The 22,683-nt window shown below is 46.7% G+C and overlaps 1 protein-coding gene across 1 annotated transcript in view; it reads right to left on the bottom strand.

The window, feature by feature from the left end:
* Positions 1 to 3,746: 3,746 nt before the first annotated feature.
* Positions 3,747 to 22,683, bottom strand: part of LOC144687519 (mitochondrial 10-formyltetrahydrofolate dehydrogenase-like) — a 129,947-nt gene continuing 111,010 nt past the window's right edge. Inside the window, exons 21-23 of the mRNA XM_078553760.1 lie at positions 22,516 to 22,621; positions 18,276 to 18,475; positions 3,747 to 6,027 (exon numbers count right to left, since the gene is read on the bottom strand). Of these exons, the coding sequence (XP_078409886.1) occupies positions 5,972 to 6,027; positions 18,276 to 18,475; positions 22,516 to 22,621 (362 nt within the window). The 3' untranslated portion in view covers positions 3,747 to 5,971. The remainder of the gene's footprint in view (positions 6,028 to 18,275; positions 18,476 to 22,515; positions 22,622 to 22,683) is intronic.

Below are 22,683 nucleotides of genomic sequence, written 5' to 3'. Positions count from 1 at the left end.
GAAAGCCAACATACCATTTGCCTTCTTAACTGCTTGCTGCACCTGCATGCTTGCTTTCACTGATTGGTGTACAAGGACACCCTGATCCCTTTGTACATCAACATTTCCCAACCTATCACCATTTAAATAATACTCTGTCACCCAAAAAAAGAGGCTGAGAAGCATTACAATATGAGATCAAGAGGACCATAGGTCTTCTCGACATGCGCTTCCGATGCCTGGACCGTTCAGGGGGTGCACTACCATACCCCCAGAGCGGGTGTCACTGATAGTGGTTGCATGCTGCGCTTTCCATAATCTGGCACTGGCAAGGGGGGACCCACTGGAGGAAGAGGATCTTGACGCCAGCTGCACAGGCCACAAATGATGAGTCCAGTAGTGAGTCAGAAGAGGAGCATGGCGAGGAGAACACTGGGAGCATGGAGGCAGACCTCAGTAACCTTCAGGGAGGCAGGGATGCCTTGATTTAACACTCCTTCAGCTAGATTACCAAAGATCAGCTTAAACTGCATGCCAGGACTGTCGCCTCCATCCTGGATGTCTGAAAGGACCCTTTCATTTGAATCCAAAGAACACTCAGTGCCTGTGCAATAAAGTTCAGAGCCGCCTATGTCCAGCATTACATACTGGCTTTCCCCACACCTTTGAAATAAAAAGATGACGCATACTAAGGCCATGATGACAAAAATACAATTTATGTCATTCTGACAGTTCAAAAATCTTAACAGATGTGTTTTTGGTATTCAGCATCAAACCAGTATACATAAAGTAAACAAAAATGAACATAAAATCACCTGTGACCTGTCCCTCTTGTGCTCATGGTGCCTTCAACTTACGCTTGCAAGTGCTACATCTTGGTGCTTCCCCCCATCGCTGGCACCGGCATTGGAGGCGGCCTGCTGACTTTGCTGTCTTGTTGGTCTTGATGACCTTGGCGGTCATCCTCTGGCCAGTGGAGCCTGTGTTGGCCCCGCCTGCAAGGGAGCGGCCAGTGCCACGGCTGGCATCTCCCCAGTCGCAGCCTCAGATGCCATGGTCACTGGCTGCCGTCATCCAGAGCTCACTGAAAGGGGCCCGCAGAGATGACAGGCAGCTCATGCACCAATGTGAGGTTGCTCTGGACCTCCCTGCTCATCATTGATGGATGGGCACCTAGCTGGGATACTGGGTGTCTCATCCAGTGCCTGTGTGAGGATTTGCAGGTCTGAGCGCAACCCCAGGAACCCCTGATTCTGTTCCTGGAGCTGCCTCTCCATGAGAGTTGCCACTCACTCAATGAAGGAGGCAGTGCGCTCGGCCATGAGGGTCAATGCAGTGGTCACGCTCCTCCACAACAGAGACCTTGGCACGCATACCCTCATGGATCTCCGCCAGATCCTCCCGCACATCCTGCTGGACATCCAGCATCTGCCGCCTAATGGACAACTCCAGAGGCTTCATCATCTGCCTTCGACTGAGCATCGTCCTGGTCTCCAGCTGACTGCCAGCGTCCAGGGCACTCTCTGCCTCTGCCTGCTCCTTAAGCGAGTGTGAAGTGCCCTCACCAATGTGCACCAAGATACTAGCTGCCACTCTAATGCCCACCAAGGTGCTGGTATCTGCGCTGGTGCCTGCTTCAGAGAGTGGGTGTGACGCAGATGCAAATGAGACCCAGTGGTCCTCCAGCGTCAGGGGTGGCCCTTCGGGGTCCAGAGAGCGAACGCCTGCTGGCAAATCTAAAAGGGAAAACAAGGACATGTTATTATTTAAAGTCATCACACTGTCACTGTGCATGCCAGGCACCCTGGTGAGACAATGGAGATCTACATCATGGTGCCATCATCTTCCAATGATCAATGGGGACTCCAGGTTCAAGGTTTCCATCAATGAAGAAACTACATTAGAATGGTTGCACAAGCCGAAAGTCCCAACTCTGTGCACTGCGCCCTTACCTTCGTCTGGCACCGCCTCCTCTCCATGCCTGGTTGCACGAGGTGCGTGCTGGCCCTCGACATACTAATCTCCCTCTTCTGCCCTTTCGAGAAGTACAATTGAATCTGCTTCTACTACTTTTTCAGGCAGAACATTCCAGATCATAACGCACTCTATAAAAATATTTCTCATCTCCTCTGGTTGTCAGTTATGTTAAATTTGTGTCCTCAAGTTACCGACGCTTCTCCCAATGGAGATCTTTCTCCTCATTTACTCTTCCAAAAAAAAACCTTCTGCAATTTTGAACACCTCTATCTAATGTCTCCTTAACCTTCTCGAAGAAAACCATTACCAGCTCCTCCAGTCTTTATATGTAACTGATGTTTCTCATCACAGCGTCTTATAAAACGTCCCAAGGTGCTTGACTGGAGTGTTATAAAACAAATTTGACACTGAGCCACATAAGGAGATTTTTCGGGCAAGTGACCAAAAGCTTGGTCAAAAAGGCAGCTTTTAATGAGTGTCTTAAAGGAGAAAAGTGAAGTAGAGGCAAAGAAGTTTAGGGAATCAATTCCAGATCTTTGGGCCTAGGCAACTGGAGGCACAGCCATCAATATTGGAGCAATTAAAACTGAAGATCTTCAAGAGGCCAGAATGAGGCCAGCGCAGATATTTTGGGAGGGTTGTGGAGCTAAAGGAGACTCAGTTTTTGTTTGCTATTATGAGGGGAGCCTAGATAGAGTGGATCGGAAGGACCTATTTCAATTAGCCAAGAGGTCAACAGTTTTCGAGTAATTGGTAGTGATAGAAGGATTCATGGATAGCGGAGGAGAATTTTTCACCCAGAAGGTGGTGGGAGTCTGGATCTCAATGCCTGAATGGGTAGTGTAGGCAGAAACCTTCATCGCATTTAAAAACATTTGGATATGCATTTGAAATGTTGCAATCTACAGGGCTATCGACCAAAAGCTGGAAGGCGAGATTAGACTGATCAGCTCCCTTTTGGCCAGCATGGACACGAAGGGCCAAATGGCCTCCTTCTGCGCCATAAACATATGTCTCTAAGCCATGGTCCTGTTTTAGTGATATGATCAGGAGGTACAGTCACTGTCTAATCATTGCACTGTTAGTAAAGGCAAAGTCTGGAAAGCATTATTGGGGGATTTATTTATTGAGTCAAGGTATAAGCTGGCAGGACAGCAACTGGGCTTTTGGCACTTCCCAAATTTACAGTAGAGTCCACCATTCCATTACCAACAATCCAGTTACCAGGGCACATCTCAGCACTTGTATTTTACTCTGTTCTCCAACTCACCCAATGTGTTTCCTTAATGGAATTAGAGAAAGCACATCGCTATCAGTCCTTCCAGTGTCATCCATCTACCCATCACAACAATATAGAGAGGACCATGCAGTTCTCTCTAAACAGGCAGCAGGCAAAGCCAGTCCACCAAGAATAGAGACAGGGTGAACTGACAGCCCAGGCAGTGATACAGGCAGCAAAAACATTTTATTAAACTATAAAGCTACAAATCAATGATTCACTTCTCCCAACCCTTCAGCCTCCCAGAGACAGTCAATATTTCACACTTCATTTTAAGCTGAAAAGATTACAAACTTGTGTAAAAAATTCAAGTATAATTCAACTTCAGAATGAATGGGAGGAAACTCAGAGTGTGGCCATGTGTGGGCGATGCATTTTCAGACCCAGCTCTTAAAATTAGTGGGTTTACTCCAAGTACCTTGTAGCCAAGTGTGTGGCAGAACAGCGAACAACAATGGCAATAATCACCAAATAACTAGCATTAAAAGCAGTGGAAATTTAACAAGAAATGTGCTTGACATCAGCTGGAATGCACAGCAAAGCTTTATTTTTACTCAGTAAAATCACATGATGCAAGCTCAGACTACAGCTAATTTTTCACATGAATACATTCTTACAAGCGAGTTATGAAAACAGACATTAATGGAACTTTAAACTATCAGAGTGGGAACAGACTGGGATGTTGAGCGGGTCTTCTTTTCCCAGAGAGTAGTGAGCCGCTGGAATACATTGGTGCCTGGGAGATCTCCCTCTGCCTTCAGCGGGGAGTGAGACTAGTTCCTCACTGAGCCAGAGATCACATCTTATAGAAGCTAAGTGTCTTCACAGAAAACGGTTGGGCTTTGTGATCTCCCGGATTAGTCTCAATCACTTGATGAGGTTGGAAAATAATTTACCAGAGTATTTTATTCCCTTATTGTCCATTCTTTTTCTTTTTTGCCTTGCCCAGGAGGTCACATGACTGCAGGAGTGGAAGCATCCAGTCACAATGCTCCAGCCACCGTGATGTGTGGGGCAGTCTTGAAGGACCAGCTGGTCTTTTCATATCCGTCAGTTTAGCATCTCAACAATACAAAGCTTCCAATCAAACAACAATTCACTGTCACACTTTAAATCCAAGGACCCAGTGCCTCATTGCAATTTCAAACTCTCCATATTTAGATTAGTTTTCTCAATGACTAAAATTCTGTGACCTTTCCACAGGAACTTTGGGATTGCTTTCCAATGGGCAGACAGACTACAATCACTCCTAAAGCAGGTATATTGCTAGTTTAGGAATTCAAGCAAAAGAAATCTAGTTCATACACAAACGAACCAAGTGTTCTTGAACAGAACGTTTGAACAATAGATGTAACATACTTTAGGACACATGAGAATACTGGATTAACCAGTATTTATATGACATTACAGACATATTATGGAGCACAATCTTGATACATACGCCTTACAGAGAGAACATACATCATTTCCAGAGAACAGACATTCAAATCTAGAGGTACAAAATGTTGAAATTATTTTGACTTAAAGCTTATTGCGCATAGTTCAAATGCTATGATGCTGTCTTCTATATTCCTGTAAAAAGATCCAAATTAAGGGCACTTCATTGTGATCATGTGCAAAGAAATCTGTAGTGACACTTGGCAGCATCAATATTTGGACGAAATAAAGCAACACATATTTCTGTTATTATTATGCAATAAGATGTTTACAATTTGATGTCACCATCTTTTCCTCCATGTCAGGTTTTGTTGGACAAAATAAATTACCTTTTTAAATTTTCATTAAAGTTGCACAATTAAAAGATGCCAAAAGTTGCACTGATTTTTCCAGCACAATTGCCCAAAATCCAGCATAAAAGTTTGAGGGCTTTCAAGTGCAAATTACATCCAGCGCAAATCGAATTGCCATGATCTTCGGAGCTGGTTACAAATCACTATGTCTGCCCAAAGAACCACCCACTTCCCCAGACTGAATTAATCACCATGGCGAGCTTCTGTGATTGCACCCATTTTTAGACCATTAAGGAAGCTCTTAATATTAAGCTCTCTCCTTTTATTTTAAAGGTGTGAGGATACTTATAGGCACCTTTTAAAATTTACAATGAAACGGACTATTGTAAACCAATGTAACTAGCAAATGATGTATATAGTTTTTTAAAAGTCATTTTCAGTTACTTAAAACAAAGTGGTGGACTAGACACTGATCAAAAATGCTTTTTTGTGATAAACCCATTAGCAGCTCTGTTAATAAAACTGCACCAGGTTACCACTAAATATATTAAGGAACATTTTTAATGCAAATTTATAGGAAAAGTTTTAATACACTGCCTGATTGCACCAGTTCATGGAAGATTTTATGTCCAGCATACAAATGAGTTTGAGCATAAAACGCTTCTGAGAGCTTTGAACATAGTTTGCATCCGAATAGGTGATTGCATGTAAAGCAGAAACTCTAGCTGAGATTTTAAAACCACCAAGAAGTGATTATTCGAGGTATATTAAGACATTGAGGCATGTGGAGATGTCAATGCATCAACAACTTAAATGCGGTTATGATTTATGCTTCTCTTGCAGTGCCATCATTAAGAGGCAAGTAAGTTAGAGTCGTACACTAGGACTCAGTCTGTACAGTTCAGTTGTACCAAAGTGTTCAGTCTGTACAGTTGAGTTGTACCTTTGTTGAATACCGGGTTAAGTATGGCCAATGAAAGAAAAGAGATGTTTTTGTGGTAAGGATCTAATACTCCACAGTCACAGCTTTGGTTCGGAGATATTCATGAAGAGCTTCCTCGCCTAAAAAAAGAAGGTTAAGAAGCTTACCAAAATTCTTCAGAGAAAGAGAATGTAGGTAAAAAAGTGGAATGCTGACTGAAATCACGAACTGCAATCACTGGACTAAGTCACTCTACAATTATGTGAAATCTGTAGTTAAAAAGTGCACTACATCAATCAACATATTAAACATCTTATGACTGCCATTGCCCCACCGCTTCTACAAAGCTGATGTTGTTTTGCATTGCACAGTTCTTCTGCCTGTTTTACAGAAAAATTCCTGAACAAAGAACAAAGAAAAGTACAGCACAAGAACAGGCCCTTCGGCCCTCCAAGCCTGCGCCGATCATATTGCCCGTCAACTAAAACATTTTGCACTTCCGGGGTCCGTATCCCTCTATTCCCATCCTATTCATGTATTTGTCAAGCTGCCTCTTAAACCCCACTATCGTACCTGCTTCCACCACCTCCTCTGGCAGCAAATTACAGACACTCACTACCCTCTGCGTAAAAAACTTGCCCCGCACATCTCCTCTATAGTTTTCTCCTCTCAGCTTGAATCTATGTCCCCTAGTAATTGACTCTTCCACCCTGGGAAAAAGCTTCTGACTATCTACTATGTCCATGCCACTCATAATTTTGTAAACTTCTATCAAGTTGCCCCTCAATCTCCGTCACTCTAGTGAGAAGAATCCGAGTTTCTCCAACCTCTCCTCATAGCTAATAACCTCCAGACCAGGCAGCATCCTGGTAAACCTCCTCTGCACCCTCTCCAATGCCTCCATATCCTTCTGATAATGTGGCTACCAGAATTGCAGCATGACTTCCCAGCTTTTATACTCAATACCCCTGCTGATGAAGGCAAGCATGCCATATGCCATCCTTATCCAGCTACGTTGCCACTTTCAGTGACCTGTGGACCTGTACACCCAGATCCCTCTGCCCATCAATGCACTTAAGGGTTCTGCCATTTACTGTATAATTCCTACCTGTATTAGACCTTCCAAAATGCATTACCTCGCATTTGTCCAGATTAAACTCCATCTGCCATTTCTCCGCCCAAGTCTCCAACCGATCTATATCCCATTGTATCCTTTGACAATCCTCTTCACAATCTGCAACTCATCCAACCTTAGTGTCATCTGCAAACTTACTAATTAGCCCAGTTACATTTTCCTCCAAATCATTTATGTATACTACAAACAACAAAGGTCCCAGCACTGGTCCCTGCAGAACTCCACTAGTCACAGCTCTCCATTCAGAAAAGCACCCTTCCACTACTATCCTCTGTCTTCTATGAGAAAGCCAATTCTGTATCCATCTTGCCAGCTCACCTCTGATCCCATGCGACTTTACCTTCTGTACCAGTCTGCCATGAGGGACCTTGTCAAAGGCCTTACTGAAATTCATGTATATAACATCCACTGCCCTTCCATCATCGATCATCTTTGTCACTTCCTTGAAAAACTCAATCAAGTTAGTGAGACACGACCTCCCCTTCACAAAACCATGCTGCCTCTCACTAATACGCCTATTTGCTTCCAAATGGTAGTAAATCCTGTCACGAAGAATCTTCTCCAATAATTTCCCTACCACTGACGTAAGGCTCACCAGCCTGTAATTTCCTGGATTATCCCTGCTACCCTTCTTAAACAATGGAACAACATTGGCCTTTCTCCAGTCCTCTGGGACCTCACCCATAGCTAGTGAGGATTCTGTCAAGGCCCCAGCAATCTCCTCCCTTGCCTCCCTCAGTACTCTGGGGTAGATCCCATCTGGCCCTGGGGACTTATCCACCTTAATATTCTTCAAGACGCCTAACATCTCTTTTTTTGATCTCAACATGATCCAGGCTATCTACATACTCTTCCCTAGACAAATCGACCGCTAAGTCCTTCTCTTTGGTGAATACTGATGAGAAGTATTCATTTAGTATCTCTCCTATTTCTTCTGGCTCCACACAGAGATTCCCACCTCTGTCCCTGAGTGGGACTACCCTTTCCCTGGCTACCCTCTTGCTTTTTACATATGTATAAAAGGCCTTGGGATTTTCCTTAATCCTGGTTGCCAGTGACGTTTCATGACCCCTTTTAGCCCTCGTGACTCCTTGCTTAAGTTTTTTCCTACTTTCTTTATATTCTCTATGGGCTTCATCTGTTCCCAGCCTTCTAGCCCTTACGAACGCTTCCCTTTTCTTTTTGACTAATCTCACAATATCCTTCATTATCCAAGGTTCTTGAAAGTTGCCATGCTTATTCTTCATCCTAGCAGGAACATGCCGGTCCTGAATTCTTATCAACTGACGTTTGAAAGCCCCCCACATGTCAGTTGTTGATTCGTTCTCAAACATCCGCCTCCAGTCTAGATTCCTCAGTTCCTGCCTAATATTGTTATAATTAGCCTTCCCCCAATTAAGCACCATAACCCGAGGACTCCTGTTATCCTTATCTTGAAACTTACTAAATTAAGGCCACTTTTCCCGAAATGCTCCCCTACTGAAACTTCGACCACCTGGCCGGGTTTATTCCCTAATACCAGGTCCAGTATTGCCCCTTCCCTAGTTGGACTATCTACATATTGTCTCAGGAAGCCCTCCTGGATGCACCTTACAAATTCTGCACCATCCAGACCCCTAGCACTAAGTGATTCCCAGTCAATATAGGGAAAGTTAAAATCACCCACCACAACAACCCTACTGCTTTAACATCTTTCCAAAATCTGCCTACATAACTGTTCCTCAATCTCCCGCCGGCAATTGGGAGGCCTATAGTAAACCCCCAACATTGTGACTGCACCCTTCCTATTCCAGAGCTCTATCCATATTGACTCTCTGCATGAGCCCACCGAGGTGTCCTCCTGCTGTACAGCTGTGATATTCCCCTTAACCAGTAGTGCAACTCCCCCACCTCTTCTACATCCCTCTCTATCCTGCCTGAAACATCTAAATCCTGGAACGTTTATCTGCCAATCCTGTCCATCCTTCAACCAAGTCTCTGTAATAGCAATAACATCATAGTCCCAAGTACTAATCCAAGCTCTAAGCTCATCTGCCTTGCCTGTTATACTTCTCGCATTGAAACAAATACATTTCAGACCCCCAGTCCCACTGTGTTCAGTAATTTCTCCCTGCCTGCCTCTTAGTCCTACTGGCCATATTCACTGGTTCCCAGTCATTTATTTCACCTGCTGACCTATTGCTCTGGTTCCCAACCACCTGCCATACTAGTTTAAACCCTCCCGAGTGACACTAGCAAACCTCGCAGCCAGGATATTGGTGCCCCTCCAGTTTAGATGCAACCCGTCCTTCTTGTACAGGTCCCACCTGCCCCGGAAGAGATCCCACTGATCCAGATATCGGAAACCTTCCCTCCTACACCATCTGTTCAGCCACGTGTTCAGCTGCACTATCTTCCCACTTCTAGCCTCACTGGCACGTGGCACAGGGAGCAATCCTGAGATTACAACCCTAGAGGTCCTGTTTTTTAACTTTCTGCCTAACTCCCTGAACTCCCGCTGCAGGACCCCGTCACTCTTCCTGCCTATGTCGTTAGTACCAATGTGTACCACGACCTCTGGCTGTTCTCCCTCCCCTTTCAGAATGTCCCGTACCCGATCAGAGACATCCTGGACCCTGGCATCAGGGAGGCAACATACCATCCTGGTGTCTCTTTCACGACCACAGAAGCGCCTATCTGAGCCCCTGACTATAGAGTCCCCTATGACAATTGCTCTTCTGTGCTTTGACCCCCCCTGCTGAACAACAGAGACAGCCATGGTGCCACTGCTCTGGCTACTGCTGTTGTTTTCCCCTGATAGGCCATCCACCCTAACAGTGTCCAAAATGGTATACCTGCTTACAACCAATTCTAGTTTGCTGCATCCTCAACTGTGATCACTTTAGCTATTTAACCACAAGCAATACAAATCAAAGCATGATATACAAATGGTGATAGAATAATTTTAAAGCATGAACTGAGTAGTGAGTGTAGGAACAGAAGGATCAGGCAGATGAATGCGTGGCTGGAGAGATGGTGCCAGAGGGAGGGCTTTAGATTCCTGGGGCATTGGAATTGATTCTGGGGTAGGTGAGACCTGTACAAGTTGGACGGGTTACACCTGAACAGGAACAGGACTAACATCCTTGCGGGGAGGTTTACTAATGCTGTTGGGGTGGATTTAAACTAAATTGGCAGGGGGGTGACATCTTGAAAAGTAGTTCAGAGGGGAGAGAAGCTGAGATGGAATTAGAAGTTAAAACGCTAGTTAGTGAGTCTGGAAGGGAGAGGAAACATAGGCTAGATAAGAAAGAAGTGAATTTAGCAAGGCTAAATGGAATATGTTTTAATGCAAGGAGTCTAAGGAATAAGACATATGAGCTGAGGGCACAGATAAGCACATGGGATCATAGCTATGACCAAGACTTGGCTAAAAGGGCAGGATTGGCAGCTTAACTGATTAGAGGGTATTGAGATGAGATTGAGGGGAAAGAAGAGGAGGGAATGGTCGTAATATTGATCAAGGAATCAATTATAGTAGTGAGGAGGGATGGTATCTTGGAAGGATCATCAAATGAGGCCATATGGGTAGAAGTATAAAACACAAAAGGGGCAAACACGCTGTTGGGTGTGTACTATAGGCCCCCAAATAATCAGGGAGAGATAGAGGATCAAATATGTAATCAAATTTCAGAGAAGCATAAGAATAATAAGGCAGTAATAGTAGGGGATTTTAACTACCCAGATATTAACTGGGATAGTTTTAGTGTGCAAGGTAAGGAGGGAGCAAAATTCTTAAGTTGCATCCAGGGGAACTTTTTTAGCTAGTGCATAGAAAGCCCAACAAGGGAGGAGGCAGTTCTGGACCTTATATTTGGAAATGAGCCCAGGCAGGTGGGAGATAGTGACCATAACTCAGTTAGATTTAGGATAGTTCTGGAAAAGGATATGGTTGGGCAGGGAATAAAAGTTCTAAACTGGGGAAAGGCTAATTTTATTAAGATGAGATGCGATTTGGCCTAAGTGGACTGGGAGCAGTTAACTGCAGATAAAACTGTGTCAGAGCAGTGGGAGGCATTCAAGAAGGAAATAGCGAGAGTACAGGGCAAATATATTCCTGTAAAGACAAAGGGGGAGGACCAAGTCCAGAGAACCCTGGATGTCAAGGGACATAAAGGTTAGGATTAAGAAAAAAAGAGAAGTTTGGCAGATACCAAGGGCTCAATATGGCAGAGTCCCTAGAGGAGTATAAAAAGTGCAGGGGGGAAATTAAAAAGGAAATTAGGAAAGCTAAGAGAGTGCATGAGAAAGCATTGGCGGGTAGAATAAAGGAAAACCTAAATGGGTTTTTTAAATATATAAAAAGCAAGAGAATAACTAGAGAAAGAGTAGGGCCAATTAGAAGTAATGTCTGTGTGGACCCGGAAGACGAGGGTGCAGTCCTCAGTGAATACTTTGCATCGGTCTTCACAATGGAAAAGGACAACCCACGTATAGATATCAGGGTGGAGGACTGTGAAATATTCGAGGAAATTAACATAGAGAGAGGGGAGGTACTAGCGGGTTTAGCGGCCTTAAAAGTGGATAAATCTGCAGGCCCGAATGTGATGTATCCTAGGCTGTTGAGGGAGGCAAGGGAAGAGATATCAGAGGCCCTGGCAGTAATTTTCAAATCCTCTCTGGCCACAGGTGAGGTACCAGAGGACTGCTAACGTTGTCCCATTATTAAAAAAGGGAGGAAGGGATATACTAGGAAATTATAGGCCAGTCAGTCTAACCTCGGTGGTGGGGAAGTTACTAGAAAGAATTCTGAGGGACAGAATATATCTGCACTTGGACAGACATGGATTAATCAGGGATAGTCAGCATCGATTTGTTAAGGAAAGGTCGTATTTGACAAATTTGATCCAATTTTTTGAGGAGGTAACCAGGAGTGTTGATGAGGGTAATGCATTTTGTGAGGTCTACATGGACTTTAGCAAGGCTTTTGATAAGGTCCCTCATGGCAGACTGGTCAAGAAAGTAAGAGCCCATAGGATCCAAGGCAAAGTGGCACATTAGATCCAAAATTGGCTGAGAGGAAGGAAGCAGAGAGTGATGGTGGAGGGATGTTTCTGTGACTGGAAGCCTGTTTCTAGCGGGGTTCCGCAGGACTCTGTGCTGGGGCCCTTGCTGTGTGTGGTGTACATAAATGATTTTGACTTTACTGTAGGGAGTATGATCAAGAACTTCACAGATAACACAAAAATTGGTAGGGTGGTAAATAGTGAGGAGGATAGCCGCAAACTGCAGGAGGATATCAATGGACTGGTCAGGTGGGCAGAGCAGTGGCAAATGGAATTCAACCCAGATAAGTGTTAGGTAATGCAATTGGGGAGAGCTAACAAGGCAAGGGATTACATTATGAATGGTCGGACCCTGGAAAGTACTGAAGATCAGAGAGACCTTGGTGTTCATATCCACAGATCTCTGAAGGTGGCAGGGCAGGTAGATAGGGTGGTTAAGAAGGCATATGAGATACTCGCCTTTATTAGCCGAGGTGTATAATACAAGAGCAGGGAGGTTATGCCGGAACTGTATAAAACGCTAGTTAGGCCACAACTGGAGTAGTGTGTGCAGTTTTGGTCACCACATTATAGGAAGGATGTGATTGCACTGAAGAGGGTGCAGAAGAGATTTACCAGGATGCTGCCTGGGCTGGAGAGTCTGAGTTACGAGGAAAGATTAGATAGGCTGGGGTTGTTTTCCTTGCAGCAGCGAAGGTTAAGAGGGGACCTGATAGAGATGTATAAGATTATGAGGGGCATAGAATAGAGATGGATAGAAAGGCACTTTTTCCATTAGTAGAGGGGTTAATAACCAGGGAGAATAAATTTAAGGTAAGAGATAGAAGGCTAAGAGGGGAGCTGAGGAGAAATCTTTTCACCCAGAGGGTGGTGGGAGTCTGGAACTCACTGTCTGAAAGGGTGGTTGAGTCAGAAACTCTTGTAACATTTAAGAAGTATTTAGATATTCACTTGCATTGCCATAGCCTCCAGGGCTATGGGCCAAGGGCTGGAAAATGGAATTAGTGTAGTCAGATCCTTGTTGACTGGCGTGGACACAATGGACCGAATGGCCTTCTTCTGTGCTGTAAACATCTATGAGTCTATGAATTACACTCTGCCTTTGGTCCAATTATTCCTCTCTCTCTTATGCTGAAGCTAAACTGATTTTTTGACTATGTGGAACATAGGAACTGAAGTTGGCCAATCAGCTCTTTGAGTCTATTATATCATTCTATTGGATCATGCTTGATCTGTAACTCAAATCCATTCAGTTGCCTTTCTTCCATTTCCTTTTACCTAACAAAAACCTATTGATCTTAGTCCTGAGAGGTCCAACTGACCCCCAGCATCTACAGACTTTTTCAGGAAAAGAATTCCAGATTTCCACTCCCTGTTGTGGGATTTCAATCCTAATTGTTACAGCACTAAGTTAAGATTGTATCACCTTGTTCTGGATTTCCCACCATAGGAATAGGAGGTCATTCAACCCCTTGAATCTATTCTATAATCCAATTAGGTCATGGCTAATCTGTATTCATATTCCATCTACCTGCCTTGGTTCTGTAGCTCTTAATAATCTTGCCTAAAAAAATTTATCAATCTCAGTTTTGATAAAACTCTATCCTTCTTGAGGTAAAAGGCCAACATTCCATTAGCCTTTTAAATTACTCTTTGTACCTGTCCCCTAGCTTTTAATAATTTCTGTACATAGACACTAATCATCTGCTCCTCCATAGTTCCTGACTTCTCACCATTTAGAACATTTTCTGCTCTATCTTTCCTGAGTCCAAAATGAATGACCCCACACTTTCCCACAATGACCTCCACCTGCCACTGTTTTCCCCACTCCCTTAATCGATCAATGTCCTTTTACAACTTTCTGCTTCCATCTACACTATTTACTGTGATGTCTATCTTGATGTTGTTGGCAAACTTGGAAATATAGCTCTCTGTTGTGTCATCCAAGTCATTTATAAATAAAGTGAAAAGCTGACGCACCACCTTAGATACATCCTGCCAAAATAAAACACTACTCTCTCTCCTAGCTCCAAACAACTCCCTATCCAAGCCAAAAGATTGCCTCCAATTCCAAATTCTTTCATTTTAGTTAACAGTCGCTTGTATGGAATCCTGTTGATTGTCTACTGGAAGTCCATCTACCATCTTAGTGACCTCCTCAAAAAAAATCAACTATATTTGCTCAACATAACTTGCCCTTTAGAAATTCATGCTGACTCTCTTATCAGTTCATATTAGTCCAAATACTCAGTCACTCTGTCCCTATATAAAGATTCTAGTAACTTTCCCACAACTGACATGAGACTCAGAAATCTATTAAATAGCAAAGGTAACATCAGCAGGTTTCAAGTTCAAGGGGACAATTTGTGAATCCAGTGTGTTTTGAAAGATCATGACTAACATATCAACAATTTTTTCACCTCATTCTTTTAACACCTGGACCATTAGGCCCTGGAGAGTTGTTTATCTTTTATCTTACTATTTTTACCATTACAATTATTTTGCTTGTATTTAATTTAGTTAATTCTGCCTCATGATTTATTTTCACTTTTCCTTGCATGTCTGATACTTTATCCTAATCACTTGTTGTAAAGGCCCATACAGAACAGCTATTTAGCAAGGATGCCACTTTCTGAATGAAATGACAGTATAAGCTGTGTCACTAAGGGGCTCTCACATTACTCTTTACCTCCCTCTGATTCTCAATACATTTGTAAAATCCTTTAATAGTGTCCCTGATTTCTCTCATTTGTTCTGTATTCCCTTTCTGCAGTTTAACTACTTTTTATTTCCCTTTGCCGTTCTTTATATCTCTCCCAGTCCATGGTATCTCCATTACTCTTTGCCTTTGACAAGCCTCATCTCTTGCCCTGTTCCCCCACCCTCCTGCCAAATGAATTTAAAATTGGTTCCACATTTGAAAATGGCTCAATCCTGACATCAACTTCACATCCCTCTCGGTGGTCTGATATCCAAAAATCAATGAGCAAAGCCCCAGGGTCAGCCAGGCCAGGGCCTGTGCCCAGGGTCACCCAGACCAGGGCTGGTGCTCCAGGGTCAGCCCCCCTCAAGGGTCAGCCAGATCAGGGCCAGTGCCCCAGGGCCAACCCCCCCCAAGGTCAGCCAGACCAGGGCCAGTGCCCCAGGGTCAACCGCCCAGGGTCAGTCAGACCAGGGCCAGGGCCCTAGGGTCAGCCAGTCCAAGGCCAGTCCCCTAGGGTCAGCCAGACCAGGGCCAGTGCCCCAGGGTCAACCCCCCAAGGTCAGCCAGACCAGCGCCAGTCCCCCAGGGTCAGTCAGACCAGGGCCAGTGACCCAGGGTGAGCCAGACCAGGGCCAGTCCCCCAGGATCAGTCAGACCAGGGCCAGTCCCCCAGGGTCAGTCAGACCAGGGCCAGTCCCCCAGGGTCAGTCAGACAAGGGCCAGTCCCCCAGGGTCAGTCAGGCCAGGGCCAGTCCCCCAGGGTCAGTCAGACCAGGGCCAGTCCTCCAGGGTCAGTCAGACCAGGGCCAGTCCTCCAGGGTCAGTCAGACCAGGGCCAGTCCTCCAGGGTCAGTCAGACCAGGGCCAGTCCCCCAGGGTCAGTCAGACCAGGGCCAGTACCCCAGGGTCAGTCAAACTAGGGCCAGACCCCAGGGTCAGTCAGACCAGGGCCAGTGCCCCAGGGTCAGCCAGACCAAGGCTGGTGCTCCAGGGTCAGCCCCTCCAAGGGTCAGCCAGATCAGGGCCAGTGCCCCAGGGTCAACCGCCCAGGGTCAGTCAGACCAGGGCCAGGGCCCTAGGGTCAGCCAGTCCAAGGCCAGTCCCCTAGGGTCAGCCAGACCAGGGCCAGTGCCCCAGGGTCAACCCCCCAAGGTCAGCCAGACCAGCGCCAGTCCCCCAGGGTCAGTCAGACCAGGGCCAGTGACCCAGGGTGAGCCAGACCAGGGCCAGTCCCCCAGGATCAGTCAGACCAGGGCCAGTCCCCCAGGGTCAGTCAGACCAGGGCCAGTCCCCCAGGGTCAGTCAGACAAAGGCCAGTCCCCCAGGGTCAGTCAGGCCAGGGCCAGTCCTCCAGGGTCAGTCAGACCAGGGCCAGTCCTCCAGGGTCAGTCAGACCAGGGCCAGTCCTCCAGGGTCAGTCAGACCAGGGCCAGTCCTCCAGGGTCAGTCAGACCAGGGCCAGTCCCCCAGGGTCAGTCAGACCAGGGCCAGTACCCCAGGGTCAGTCAAACTAGGGCCAGCCCCCAGGGTCAGTCAGACCAGGGCCAGTGCCCCAGGGTCAGCCAGACCAAGGCTGGTGCTCCAGGGTCAGCCCCTCCAAGGGTCAGCCAGATCAGGGCAAGTGCCCCAGGGTCAACCCCCCGCAACGTCAGCCAGACCTGGGCCTATGCCCCAGGGTCAACCCCCCAAGGTCAGCCAGACCAGGGCCAGTCCCCCAGAGTCAGCCAGACCAGCGCCAGCCCCCCAGGGTCAGTCAGAACAGGGCCAGTGCCCCAGGGTCAGCCAGACCAAGGCTGATGCTCCAGGGTCAGCCTCTCCAAGGGTCAGCCAGATCAGGGCCAGTGCCCCACCGTCAACCGCCCAGGGTCAGTCAGACCAGGGCCAGTCCCCCAGTGTCAGCCAGACCAGGGCCAGTGCCCCAGGGTCAACCCCCCAAGGTCAGCCTGACCAGCGCCAGTCCCCCAGGGTCAGTCAGACCAGGGCCAGTCCCCCAGGGTCAGTCAGACCAGGGCCAGTGCCCCAGGGTCAGCCAGACCAGGGCCAGTCCCCCAGGGTCAGTCAGACCAGCGCCAGTCCCCCAGGGTCAGTCAGACCAGGGCCAGTCCCCCAGGGTCAGTCAGACCAGGGCCAGTCCCCCAGGGTCAGTCAGACCAGGGCCAGTCCCCCAGGGTCAGTCAAACTAGGGCCAGCCCCCAGGGTCAGTCAGACCAGGGCCAGTGCCCCAGGGTCAGCCAGACCAAGGCTGGTGCTCCAGGGTCAGCCCCTCCAAGGGTCAGCCAGATCAGGGCAAGTGCCCCAGAGTCAACCCCCCCCAACGTCGGCCAGACCTGGGCCAATGACCCAGGGTCAACCCCCCAAGGTCAGCCAGACCAGCGCCAGCCCCCCAGGGTCAGTCAGAACAGGGCCAGTGCCCCAGGGTCAGCCAGACCAAGGCTGATGCTCCAGGGTCAGCCCCTCCAAGGGTCAGCCAGATCAGGGCCAGTGCCCCACCGTCAACCGCCCAGGGTCAGTCAGCCCAGGGCCAGTCCCCCAGTGTCAGCTAGACCAGGGCCAGTGCCCCAGGGTCAACCCCGCAAGGTCAGCCTGACCAGCGCCAGTCCCCCAGGGTCAGTCAGACCAGGGCCAGTCCCCCAGGGTCAGTCAGACCAGGGCCAGTGCCCCAGGGTCAGCCAGACCAGGGCCAGTCCCCCAGGGTCAGTCAGACCAGCGCCAGTCCCCCAGGGTCAGTCAGACCAGCGCCAGTCCCCCTGGGTCAGTCAGACCAGGGCCAGTCCTCCAGGGTCAGTCAGACCAGGGCCAGTCCTCCAGGGTCAGTCAGACCAGGGCCAGTCCTCCAGGGTCAGTCAGACCAGGGCCAGTCCCCCAGTGTCAGCCAGACCAGGGCCAGTGCCCCAGGGTCAACCCCGCAAGGTCAGCCTGACCAGCGCCAGTCCCTCAGCGTCAGTCAGACCAGGGCCAGTCCCCCAGGGTCAGTCAGACCAGGGCCAGTGCCCCAGGGTCAGCCAGACCAGGGCCAGTCCCCCAGGGTCAGTCAGACCAGCGCCAGTCCCCCAGGGTCAGTCAGACCAGCGCTAGTCCCCCAGGGTCAGTCAGACCAGGGCCAGTCCTCCAGGGTCAGTCAGACCAGGGCCAGTCCTCCAGGGTCAGTCAGACCAGGGCCAGTCCCCCAGGGTCAGTCAGACCAGGGCCAGTCCCCCAGGGTCAGTCAGACTAGGGCCAGTGCCCCAGGGTCAGTCAGACCAGGGCCAGTCCTCCAGGGTCAGTCAGACCAGGGCCAGTCCTCCAGGGTCAGTCAGACCAGGGTCAGTCCCCCAGGTACAGCGACCTTATGCTCAGTTCATTCAGTCCTGGGGATTAGCATAATACTCTCTGCTCAGTCACAGAGTGAATGCTTTAATGTGAAGGCACTTGTGCGGTTCCAGCAATAAGCATAAAATCCTGCAACAGTCTCCTGTGAGCCTCACACTCTTGTGAGCTGTGTTTCTGAATAAAGCGTTAACTTACCCAAATCTTTCCCAAATCCAGACTGTTTGAAGCCCCCAAAAGGAGCTGCAACATCAGTTTTATTATATGTGTTGATAAATACAGTTCCAGCATCAAGTCCATCGCTCACATACATCGCTTTCCCAATGTCCCTCGTAAAAACTCCCGATGCTAAACCAAACTCTGTATTATTTGCCCGATGCAATACTCCATCAACATCTCTGAAATCAAGTGAACATAAAGAGATTAAAATCAGCACTTCACAATGGAATATACTTTTCATCTCATAACTACCTAAATATTTCTTCAAAAACAGATTACAGTAATCTTAAAACTCTTTTTTATTATGCTTTCACAGAACATAGGGATCATTGGCAAGGCCAGTACTTATTGCCCATCCCTAACTGCCCTTGAGAAGGTGGCAGTGAGCTGCCTTCTTGAACCGCTGCAGTCCCTGTGGTGTAGGTACACCCACAGTGCTGTTAGGAAGGGAGTTCCAGGATTTTGACCCAGCGACAGTGAAGGAACAGCGATATATTTCCAAGTCAGAATGGTGAGTGACTTGGAGGGGAACTTCCAGGTCGCGGTGTTCCCATCAATCTGCTGCCTTCTAGGTGGTAGAGGTTGTGGGTTTGGAAGGTGCTGTCAAAAGAGCCTTGGTGAGTTGCTGCACCTTGTAGATTGCACACACTGTTGCCAGTGTACATCAGTGGTGGATGGGGTGTTAATCAAGTGGGCTGCTTTGACCTGGATGGTGTCAAGCTTCTTGAGTGTTGCTGGACCTGCAATCATCCAGGCAAGTGGAGAGTATTCCATCACACTCCTGACTTGTGCCTTGTAGGTGGTGGACAGGCTTTGAAATTCTACTCAAGTTATGTTTGATATGAAGTACAGTCATTCAAGGTTTACTCATTGATAGGGATGGAGATTCTCTCTATATCCAGAGAAACCTTGAACAAAGTCTCTCTATACACAAAAAAATCTTAAAACCAAGTCTCTATAGAGGAATAGGCAATGAAAGGCCTTCAAGGAGCAGCTAGTTTGCGTACAGACTGGAGGCATTCTCATAAGGGGAAAGGAAGGGCATCCAAAACTACAGCTTCCTGGATGATCAAAGTTAGAGATTAAAATAAACTAGAAAAACAAAGCTTATGTTTGTAAGAGTCTGTAAGGTTTGTAAGAGAATCAAGCTGAATACAAAAAAAATTATAGGAGAGAACTGAAAAAGGAAATGAAAGAGTCAAAGGGCGTGTATGAGAATAGATTAGTTTTTACAAAACATATAAAGAGTAAAAGGATAGTAAAAGCAAGGGTGATTAGGGACCAAAAAGATAATCGTGTGGAAGCAGCAGGTATGGTTAAGGTACTAAATGAGCATTTTGCATCTGTCTACACTAAAGAAGAGGATGCTGCAACTGTAGTAGTAAAGAAGGTAGTACAGAAATTGGACAGGATTAAAAACTGATAATAAAGAAGAATTTGAAAAATTGGTGGCACTCAAAGGAAAAAAGTCACCCCATCCAGATGGGCGCATGATTAACAAGGGAGTAAAAGGGGCAGGCAGGAAAGTGGAGTTAAAGCCATGATCTTATGAATGGCATTGCAAGCTTGAGGGGCTGAATGGCCAACTCCTGCTCTTAGTTCTTTGATCTTATGCAGAGTAGTGGTGAATTGTTGCTTTTCCAAACTGAAGGAAATTATACAGAGGTGCTCCCAAGGAGTAGGTATTGGGTCCACAGCTATTTTTGTTAGAAATTATTGGTCTAGACCTAGGTATTCAAAGCATTATTTCAAAGTTTACAGATAACACAAAACCTAAATGTAGTAAATAGTGAGGAGGATGGTAACAGACTTGGGGAGGACATAGAAATGGGCAGGCACATGGCAGATAAAATTTAACATAAGTCTGAAATGATTAATTTTAGCAGGAAGAATAAGAAGAGACACTCTAAATTAAATGGTATAACTTTAGAAGGGGTGCAGAGAAACAGAGACCCTTGCAGTGTCTACACAAATCATTGAAGCACGTAAGACATATTGAGTCGGCTGTTAAAAAGGCATATGGATCTTTAGCATTATAAATAAAGGAATGGAGTACAAATCCAAGGAGGTTGGCTAAACCTTTACACACTGGTTAGGCCTGATGACGAGATCTGAATTCAATTCTGGCCACCTCACTTGGATAATAAGATTTTGGAGAGGGTACAGAGGAGATTTAATGGAATGGTTCCAGGGAAGAGAGTCTTTAATTCTGTGGGGAGACTAGAGAAACTGAGGTTGTTATCTTTGGAGCAGAGAAGATTAAAAGGAAATTTGATTGAGGTGTTCAAAACCTTGAAGGGTTTTGATAGAGTAAACAGGAGAAACGGTTTCCAATGACAGAACCAGATAGCACTGATCTAAGGTGACAGCAAAAGAACCAGAGGCAAAAGAAAATTATGAAGCAAGGTCTTGTGATCTGGCATGTGCTGCCCGAAAGGTTGTGGAAGGGATTCAATAATAACTTTCAAAAGGGAATTGGGTGAATACTCAAAGGAAAAATCTGCTTGACTATGGTGAAAGAGTTGGGGAGTGGGGCTAACTGGAATTCTTTCAAAATTCCAGCCAAGTTATGATAGGCTGCATGGCCTCTTTCTGTACTGCATCATATCATGATTCTAGACAGGGAAATATTAAACAAAGTATCTCATTATCCATAGAAATCTTGCTTAAATTCTTTCAGAGCTTGTTTCTGACTTTGATACACAATGAGATCTCTCCACAGCAGTCACTGCGCAGCCCATGATAAAAACAGAAATTGCAGAACGTAACAGACAACACTATGTGTTGTGCCTGTACCATTATATTAAAGTTCATTTGATTTATTGTACAGTAATGACCATGAAATGATGAAAGGGGTTGTCAACAGCGCTATCAAGCAGCACTTCCTTAGCAATAACCTGCTCACTGACGCTCAGTTTGGGTTCCGCTAGGGTCACTCAATGTCTGACCTCATTACAGCCTTGGTTCAAACATGAGCAAAAGAGCTGAACTCCTGAGGTGAGATGAGATTGACTGCCCTTGACATCAAGACAGCATTTGACCGAATGTGGCATCAAGGAGCCCTAGCAAAACCAGAGTCAATGGAAAACTCTCTGCTGATCGGAGTCATACCTAGCACAAAGGAAGATGGTTGTGGTTGTTGGAGGGCAATCATCTTAGTTCCAGGACATTACTGCAGGAGTTCCTCAGGGTAATGTCCTTGGCCCAACCATCTTCAGCTGCTTCATCAATGACCTTTCCTCCATTGTAAGGTCAGAAGTGGGGATGTTCACTGATGATTGCACAATGTTCAGCACCATTCGCGACTCCTCACATACTGAAGCAATCCATGTCCAAATGCTGCAAGATCTGGACAATATCCAGGCTTGGGCTGACAGGTGACAAGTAAGATTTGCGCCACACAAGTGCCAGGCATTGGCCATCTTCAACAATACAGAATCGAACCATCGCCTCTTGACATTCAAAGGCATTACCATCACTGAATCCCTCACTATCAACATCCTGGGGGCTACCATTGACCAGAAACTGAACTGGACTAGCCATAAAAATACTGTGACTACAAGAGCGGGTCAGAGGCTGGGAATTCTGCAGTGAGTAACTCACCTCCTGATTCCTCATAGCCTGTCCACCATCTACAAGGCACAAGTCAGGAGTGTAATGGAACACTCTCCACTTGCCAGGATGAGTGCTCCAATGACACTCAAGAAGCTTGACACTATCCAGGACAAAGCAGCTCACCTGATGAGCACCACATCCACAAACATTCACTCCCTCCACCATCGCTGCACAGTGGCAGCAGTGTGTACCATGTACAAGATGCACTACAGGAACTCACCAAGACTCCTTAGACAGCACCTTCCAAACCCATGACCACTACCATCTAGAAGGACAAGGACATCAGATACATGGGAACACCACCACCTGGAAGTTCCCCTCCAAGACACACCATCCTGACTTGGAAATATATCGCCGTTCCCACTGGGTCAAAATCCTGGAACTCCCTTCCTAACAGCACCTACCTACCTGTACCTGTACCTACATCACATGGACTGCAGCAGTTCAAGAAGGCAGCTCACCACCATCTTCTCAAGGGCAATTAGGGTTGGGAAATAATAGCTGGCCTAGCCAGCAACACGCACATTCCATAAATGAATTTAAAAATATAACCTCTTCCCACTCACTCAGTAGGTCAGTAGTTCCATTTGAGCATCCAACTCACCCATCTTTGAATTTAGAAATGACCATCACTGGTCCAAAAGATTCCTCCTTGGCAATGAACATGTCATCCTCCACATCAGTGAACACTGTTGGCTCCATGAAGAAACCTAGAGCAAAAAAAAAACAATTAGAGATGGAGTGATTGCTGCTGAGCCAGAGCTGAATACTG

Source organism: Cetorhinus maximus, chromosome 12 (assembly GCF_964194155.1).
Source record: "Cetorhinus maximus chromosome 12, sCetMax3.hap1.1, whole genome shotgun sequence".
In the NCBI taxonomy this organism is placed as follows: domain Eukaryota; kingdom Metazoa; phylum Chordata; class Chondrichthyes; order Lamniformes; family Cetorhinidae; genus Cetorhinus; species Cetorhinus maximus.
The sequence above is the reverse complement of the archived record's forward strand: the minus strand, read 5'-3'. Positions and strand labels throughout refer to the sequence as shown.